Source organism: Emys orbicularis, chromosome 1, assembly GCF_028017835.1.
Source record: "Emys orbicularis isolate rEmyOrb1 chromosome 1, rEmyOrb1.hap1, whole genome shotgun sequence".
Lineage (NCBI taxonomy): Eukaryota > Metazoa > Chordata > Testudines > Emydidae > Emys > Emys orbicularis.
Window position 1 is genome coordinate 256613813 of NC_088683.1, and position 8855 is coordinate 256622667.

Genomic DNA, 8855 nt, shown 5'->3' on the forward strand with positions numbered 1-8855 from the left:
TTAACTGCACCCTATTAATCTTGCTAGACCTCACTATAGTGTGATGAATCTGCTGAGTGTTAATAGGTCAACAGAGGATAGAGCGTTATATCTGCTAAGGGAGAATCTGCTGCAGCTCTTATGGCTCCTGAATAAAGGGTGATAGGTCAACCTAGAGAAGAAGATCCCATGGCAGTTGGGAGGACAGCTGGAAACCTTTAAAAAGCCCACTCCTAAGCGACAAGAGGAGCTAGCGAACAGGAGCAGCTAACAGGGGAGTTTTGCAAGGGAGTTTAGAGGGAGAATGCGAGGGGGGAAGGAGGGGCTAGATACACTTAACCTTCTTTAAACTTAATGCCAAAAAAACCCGTTGATAAAAACAAAACATCAACGAAGGAATGAGATGCAGGAGTAAAAAGAGAATGCAAGCAAAAGTCCAGCGACAGAGTGGGGGCTATCCAGTTTATTGCACCAATGCAGCATATATGATTACCTGCCATATGGGCAGATGGCGTATGTGTGCATTCAGTGTAGGGAGCTCCTGGCCTTCACAGACCGTGTACGGGCTTTGGAGATCAGAGTGGCTGAAACGAAGGAGCTAAGGGAGACAGAGGTACATAGATGAGACTTTCCAGGCACAGTAGAATGGTCCCATCCCCAGTCTGACATCCTCTGTACTATTGAGGAGGAAGAAAGTCTCAGGGAACAAGAACATCCAACTGGGGCAGAGGGAAACAATCCCATAGCTGGGACTCCTTCCAGATGATGTTGTGGTATCCTCTCGCACTGAGGATACCTCTCCAGGGGAGGGAACTCCATTATCGGGAAGAGATAGGTAATAGTTATTGGGGGAATTTGATCATTAGCAACATAGATAGCTGGGTTTGCGATGACCGGGAGAACTGCATGGTGACTTGCCTGCCTGGCGCAATGGTTGCGGATCTCTCGAAACATCTAGATAGACTTATGTGTAGTGCTGGAGAGGAGCTGATGGTTGTGGTACATGTAAGTGCCAATGACATAAGGAAGGATAGGAGAGCGGTCCGGGAGGCCAAATTTAGGCTGCTAGGTAAGAGATTGAAATCCAGGGCCTCCATGGTAGCATTATCTGAAATGCTTCCAGTTCCACGCGTAGGGCCAGTTAGATACGCAGAACTGCAGGGTCTCAATGCATGGATGAAACAATGGTGTAGGGAAGAGGGGTTTAGATTTATTAGGAACTGGGGAAACTTTTGGGAAAGGGGAGCCTATACAGGAAGGATGGGCTCCACCCTAAACCAAAATGGAACCAGATTGCTGACACTTAAAATTTAAAAGGTCACAGCAGTTTTTAAACTAAGGGCTGGGGGAAAGCCGACAGGTATAGAGGAGCACATGGTTCGGACAGAGACATCTCTTAGGGGAGGATGTATTAATGGAGATTCTCTATGTCCTAGTAAGGAGGAGAGGATGGACAATGATAAAATACAGGTAGGATCTGATGAGAAACAGTCAAATGAAAAAGAGGCCCATTCAATTACATCATGTAATGGCAGACAGCTAAAAAGTGACAAGTTTTTAAAGTGCTTATATACAAATGCTAGAAGTCTAAATAATAAGATGGGTGAACTACAGTGCCACATATTAAATGAGGATATTGATATAATAGGCATCACAGAAACTTGGTGGAATGAGGATAATCAATGGGACACAGTAGTACCAGGGTACAAAATAGATCAGAAGGACAGAACAAGTTGTGCTGATGGGGGACTGGCACTACATGTACAAAAAAATCATAATCATATGAAGTAAAAATCTTAAATGAACCAAACTGTACCACAGAATCTTTATGGATAGTAATTCCATACTCTAATAATAAGAATATAGCAGTAGGGAGGAGGGATAGCTCAGTGACTTGAGCATTGGCCTGCTAAACCCAGGGTTGTGAGTTCAATCCTTGAGGGGGCCACTTAGGGATCTGGGGCAAAATCAGTACTTGGTCCTGCTAGTGAAGGCAGGGGGCTGGACTCAATGACCTTTCAGGGTCCCTTCCAGCTCTATGAGATAGGTATACCTCCATATATTATTACCAACCACCTGCACAAGATGGTGATAGGGACTGTGAAATGCGCAGGGAGATTATAGAAGCTATAAAAATAAAAAACTCAATAATAATGGGGGGTTTCAACGATCCCCACCTTGACTGGGTACATGTCACCTCAGGACGGGATGCAGAGATTAAGTTTCTTGACACCTTAAATGACTGCTTCTTGGAGCAGCTAGTCCTGGAACCCACAAGAGGAGAGGAAATTCTTGATGTAGTCCTAAGTGCAGCACAGGATCTGGTCCAAGAAGTGATTATAGCTGGACCACTTAGTAATAGTGACCATAATATAATTAAATTTAACATCCCTGTGGCGGGGAAAACACCACAACAGTCCAACACTGTAGCATTTAATTTCAGAAAGGGGGACTACACAAAAATGAGGAAGTTAAACAGAAATTAAAAGGTACAGTGTCAAAAGTGAAATCCCTGCAAGCTGCATGGAAACCTTTTAAAGACACCATAATAGAGGTTCAACTTAAATGTATACCCCAAATTAAAAAACATAGTAAGAGAACCAAAAAAGTGCCACCATGGCTCAACAACCAAGTAAAAGAAGCAGTGAGAGACAAAAAGGCATCCTTTAAAAAGTGGAAGTTAAATCCTAGTGAGGAAAATAGAAAGGAGCATATAAACTGACAAAATTATAAAAATATAATTAGGAAGGCCAAAAAAGAATTTGAAGAACAATTAGCCAAAGACTCAAAAAGTAATAAAAGTACATCAGAAGCAGGAAGCCTGCTAAACATCCAGTGGGGCCACTGGACAATCAAGATGCTAAAGGAGCTCTCAAGAACAATAAGGCAGTTGCTGAGAAACTAAATGAATTATTTGCAGCAGTCTTCATGGCTGAGGATGTGAGGAAATTCCTCAGATTTGTCACCTAAAAAGATTGGCTCAGGTTTGGGAACTGTCGCAGATTGAGGTGTCACGAGAGGAGGTTTAGGAGCAAACTGATAAACTAAAAAGTAATAAGTGCCAAGGACCAGATCGTATTTACCAAAGAGTTCTGAAGGAACTCAAATGTGAAATTGCTGAACTACTAACTGTAGTTTGTAACCTATCATTTAAATCAGCTTCTGTACCAAATGACTGGAGGATACCTAATGTTACGCCAATTTTTAAAAAGGGCTTCAGAGGTGATCCCAGCAATTACAGGCCGGTAAGCCTGACTTCAGTACCAGGCAAACTGGTTGAAACTATAGTAAAGAACAGAATTGTCAGACACATAGATGAACATAATTTGTTGGGGAAGAGTCAACATGGTTTTTGTAATGGGAAATCATGCCTCACCAATCTACTAGAATTCTTTGAGGGGGTCAGCAAGCATGTGGACAAGGGGGATCCAGTGGATATAGTGTACTAAGATTTTCAGAAAGCCTTTGACAAGGTCCCTCACCGAAGGCTCTTAAGATAGGAGGGAAGGTCCTCTCATGGATTGATAACTGGTTAAAAGATAGGAAACAAAGGGTAGGAATGAACAGTCAGTTTTCAGAATGGAGAGGGGTTAATAGTGATGTCCTCCAGTAGTCTGTACTGGGACCAGTCCTATTTAATAAATATTTATTTCATAAATAATCTGGAGAAAGGGGTAAACAGTAAGGTGGCAAAATTTGCAGAGGATACAAAACTACTCAAGATAGATACTCAAGCAGACTGCAAAGAGCTACAAAAGGATCTCACAAAACTGGGTCACTGGGCAACAAAATGACAGATGAAATTCAATGTTGATAAATGCAAAGTAATGCACATTGGAAAACAATCCCAACTATACATATAAAATTATGCACATCTAAATTAGCTGTTACCACTCAAGAAAGATTTTGAATTAATTGTGGATAGTTCTCTGAAAACGTACACTCAATGTGTAGAGGCAGTAAAAAAGCGAACAGACTGTTGGGAATTATTAAGAAAAGGATAGATAAGACAGAAAATATCATATTGCCTCTATATAAATCCATGGTACACCCACATTTTGAATATTGTGTGCAGATGCCGTCGCCCAGTCTCAAAAAAATATATATATTGACTTGGAAAAGGTTCAGAAAAGAGCAACAAAAATTATTAGGAGTATGGAACAGCTTCCATATGAGGAGAGATTAATAAAATTGGGACTTTTCAGCTTGGAAAAGAGAAAACAAAGGGGGATATGATAGAGGTCTATAAAATCATGACTGGTGTGAAGAAAGTAAATAAGAAACTGTTATTTACTCTCTCTCAACACATGAACTACACAGGTTTAAAACAAACAAAAGTAAGTATTTTTTCCACACAATGCAGAGTCAACTTGTGGAATTCCTTACCAGAGGATGTTGTGAAGGCCAAGACTATAACAGGGTTCAAAAAAGAACTAGGTAAGTTCATGGAGGATAGGTCCATCAATGGCTATTAGCCAGGATGGGCAGGGACAGAGTCCCTAGCCTCTGTTTTGCCAGAAGCTGGGACTGGACGACAGGGGATGCATCACTTGATGATTACCTGTTCTGTTCTTCCCTCTGGGGCACCTGGCATAGGCCACTGTCAGAAGACAGGATACTGGGCTAGATGGACCTTTGGTGTGACCCAATATGGCCGTTCTTATATTCTAAAGTGACAGTAACAAAGGCAGTCAGCCATTAAAAACAGGAGTGGTGACTGAGCTGAGGTTTCTGGGATTCCCCAAGCATGGCTGGGTCTAATTTGGTTTAAGATCAACAGGACTCATGGGAGTAGTGTAGATGAGAACATGTACACACTGTTTAAAAAAAAAAAAAGTTACACCATACGCAACTCTGGGACCTCTTCTATATATAATATTAACTATGATGTCTTCTTTATTCCCTCTTCTTCAATGAAGAGGTTATTTATGACTGGAGCTACCACAGACTTTGCAATAGCTTTTGGGCCTTATCCATTAGAAAAAAATCCATTAGTACATTCCCCAAACTCAATACTTTGCCTTTTATCATTATCAGTTGTTCACAATCCTCTGGCCAATTTTCAGTCTACATGACACTATATCCATGTCACTAAAATTTTCAAATAAAGATTTTGGAAGATTTACCAAATGTTTTAGTAAAATCCAAATATTATTTCTTTAATCCCCTTGTTTAGCTATTAATTTTATAATTTTTTTAAAAAAGGAATATATTTTGTTTGGAAAGAAATATTCTTTATACATTTATAATGCTTACTGTTCACAGTGCAAATTATCCAGTAAGGTCCCACTCCTGCTGAATTATGCACATACTTAATTTTTACACACATGAACCGTTCTACTGAAGTCTACAGGATTATGCACACACAAAGTTAAGCATTTGCAAGTCTTTGCAGGATCAAGGCCTAAAAAATTAGGGATTTCCCCCCTTGTAATTTGTTCCATTATTTCACTAAGGACAGAAGTTAGGCTTTGAACAGTAGTTATCAGGTTCACTCTTCTTTCCCTTTTTGAAAATTGGCAAAAAGCAATTAGTACCACACCAGTTGTCTACCACTAAACCAGTGGTTCTGAAACTGGGGGTCGGGTTATTACCTGGAGGATCACGAGCTGTCAGCCTCCACCCTAAACCCCGCTTTGCCTCCAGCATTTATAATGGTGTTAAATATATAAAAAAGTGCTTTTAATTTATTAGGTGGGTTGCACTCAGAGGCTTGCTATATGAAAAGGGTCACCAGTACAAAAGTTTGAGAACCACTGCACTGAACTATACATTAAGTTTGCAAGGTATCCTAATATCTTATGGGCCATATCAGCTGAACTGGATGAGTGGCATACACTTTTGTTCCCCACGTACTCTCCTTACATGCTCTTCATCAATACTCATTAAGTTCTTCCTCATTTCCTAGTTTTCTAAATTCTCCCTCACACACTTTTGGTTTTGGTCAGCAAAACTTGTCAGTCAGGGATGTGAAAAAACCGACACCTCTGACCGACATACGTTTTGCCGATAAAAGCACCGGTGTGGACAGTGCTATGTTGGCAGGAGATGCTCTCTTGCTACTGTAGAGCAGCTGCAAGGTCTGTAGTGTAGACATAGCCTAGGAGGGATTTAAACAAAAGGTCTTCAGTATCTCTGTCACTTTTAACCATCTTTTATTTCATCCTCTCAATGGGCCTACATTCTTTCCTCCCACCCATAAGACCTTTAGCTATCTTTAACATAATTCACTTCCTTTGTCTTTTCCTGGCAACCCTTGACTGACTGTTTTTCTATCTGGTTGCCGCCCCAATCATTAGGGTTTTCTTTTTTTTTTTTAAGTGTTTTTTAAACCACATCAGTGCTCTACAATATTAATTCTTTAAACCAAGGATTACTTAAGTTCTATCTGTCTCTCACTGTTTGGAAGGTTGCAATACCTTCTCACATCAAACCTTAGGCCATAATTTAAAACCTTTTTTTTAAATGCTGTTTTTCTTTTTGGTTTTCTTTTTTGAAAATATGCAAAAAACATATCAATATGCAAACCAGAATATCAGAGTACTTTACTAGCAATGTAACATGTAACTATGAAAGCCTAATGATACTAAATGAGGACTATTAGTGAACAGAAGTTTGTTTAAATTTAAAATATAAGACAGTAATTTTTCTGATAGTTACAGAGGTATTAAAAAGGGAACTGTAAGAGTAGATGGCTCAAGAGATAGACCTCTTCTATTAACCTAGAGATGAGTGGTAATGGCTTGAATTTGATGGACTATGTGGGGAAAAAATAGTTGTCCTAGGCTAATTCTTGTTGGCATTCACTAGATTTATTTTGTCTGCCTCAGAAGAGAAGAGGGGAAAAAGGATGGGCATGGAGACTGAAGGACCCTCTCACCTCTAAACAGGGTTGAATTGCAGGGCAACACTGACAGTGGTGCTCCTGATGTACCTGTTTTATCAACAAACAGGTAACTTAATGAAAGGTACTTGACTGAAAACACTCAGATTGAACAATAATTTCATTATTGGGTTTTTTTAAAAAGCCCAGCACAACAGTGAAAAGCAGTTTTCATAACCTCTACCACAAGTACACAAAATGCCTGCATCACAAATGCTTTTCAGCAAGATGGTGGCTTTTTGTTTTGTTGCACAGAACAAATGTCTGCAGATTCTCTCAAATCTTAATCCTTTTTACAGTACAAGAGCTAATAATGCTATTCTAAACTTTCTATGCAAAAACAGTGACAGATGTACTGCAAACCCTATTTTAAATAAGATACAAAAAGCAGGTCTTCATATCCCTTAATGCCATCTGTGGGATGTATGGCCTGCTTTATTTTTATTAGCAAAAACATGGAAATATTCTATTACTCATCCTTCCACATAATATGAAACAAATATACTCACATCTTTTGCCATGTTACCAATGCCTAGAAATCAAGGCACTTAAATGCTTGATGACCACAGAAGAAAACAGGAACAGTGATGTTATTTTCTAAAAAAAAAGTCAAGACACCAACTATAATAGTGAATTTCAGAAGTCTGTAAAATGTAATTTATTAACTACAAGCAGATATTCCTCTACTTTAGAACGTGTCTCACATTTAAAAAGTTTCCTGGCATCATCAACTTACTCTCGGTGATCAGCCTCACAACCCCCACAGGGGAACGACCTCCCTGCAGCTCGGGGAAGCTGTCACAATTCGCACCCTAGCTCCAGAGGCCTCCCCACCCCAAACATACACGGAGGAGCCCAGCAGGGCGGCAGGCGGCCTGCGCCGGCAGCCTAAGCCCACACCGGGCCGGTCACGGTCCAGCTGCGCCCTCTGCAACACTACCCGACATCCCCGCCCCCCCAAGGCCAGGCCTCTGCATGGGAGTGGGGGCGACCTATCAGCTTCGCCATAGGCACTAGGCCTCTGGGGCCAGCCCCCCGTACCCGGCGGCGGGCGCAGGCAGACGGGCCGCAGCTGTGACGGGAGGCGAGGGAGGACGCGGCGCCTCTGAGGCTCCTCTCAGCCCCAACAGCGGCTCAGACCCCCCCGGGGGCCCAAGCTGGCGCGGGGCCGCGCGAGGCACTGGGCTCGGCTGACTCAGGGGCCGGAGGCACCATCTTCCCCCCTCCCCCAGTAGGGGGTATCCCTCCCCCCCCCCGGGCAGATCCCGCGCCCCCTCCCCACGTCCCGCCCAAACCCATCCTCCGGCGCAGCAGCACCTCCCACATGCCGAACGGTGCCTGCACCTGAGCGGCCGCCGGCGGACAGCAGGCTCCCTCCGTCCGCCGCCCGCCCCCACAGCGCCGCTCTGCGGAGACACGGCGGGGGGCGCCGACTGCACATGTGCAGCTCACAGGCCTCCAATGTGGGGGGGAGGGGGCTCCTGGGCTGTCATTGGCCCCAGCCCCAATCGGGGATCTCGCTCCCGCCCTCCCCCCACACGTGTCAGTCTCACTCTTCCCTGTCCCCGCGTCCCTCCCTTCCAGCCCCCCCAGTGTGTCCCTCCTGCCCCCGCTCCCCGCACACCTGCGCAGGCTCCCCCCTCCCCTCGGAGGGCTCCCTGTGTGTGGGGGCGGGGGCGCAGCCGCCCCTCCCCGGCTCCGGCACGCGGATGCGGCCCTAGAAAAATTTTTCCGTTGGTAGAAAAAAAAAATTGAAACTTACACTTTTGTACGTCCCACCCGCGTGACGCTGCGCGCTGACGTCACAAGGTGTAACGTGCCTCACACAGGGCACACTCGGAGAGACTAGTGGTCCCTCCACCCGCCGTCCGTGAAAAGCGCATGCGCAGCTTTTTCGCGCCCATGGTCTCCCCGCCCTCCTCTAGGAACAAGTGCGCGGGAAGCATGGGCGCGAGAGCTGGCGGTTAGTCAGTGATAAACAGCAGTTGCGCTG

General features: G+C 43.8%; 1 protein-coding gene across 2 annotated transcripts in view; it reads right to left on the bottom strand.

The window, feature by feature from the left end:
• The window catches only part of TFDP1 (transcription factor Dp-1), a 123601-nt gene extending 115331 nt beyond the window's left edge, over positions 1-8270 (bottom strand). Inside the window, exons 1-2 of one of the 2 annotated variants that reach the window (XM_065406634.1) lie at positions 8180-8264; positions 7372-7459 (exon numbers count right to left, since the gene is read on the bottom strand). In XM_065406634.1, the coding sequence (XP_065262706.1) occupies positions 7372-7383 (12 nt within the window). In that variant the 5' untranslated portion in view covers positions 7384-7459; positions 8180-8264. Of the gene's footprint in view, positions 1-7371; positions 7460-8179 lie in introns of both variants that reach the window. The other variant, XM_065406643.1, reaches the window with a different exon arrangement.
• Positions 8271-8855: the final 585 nt, after the last annotated feature.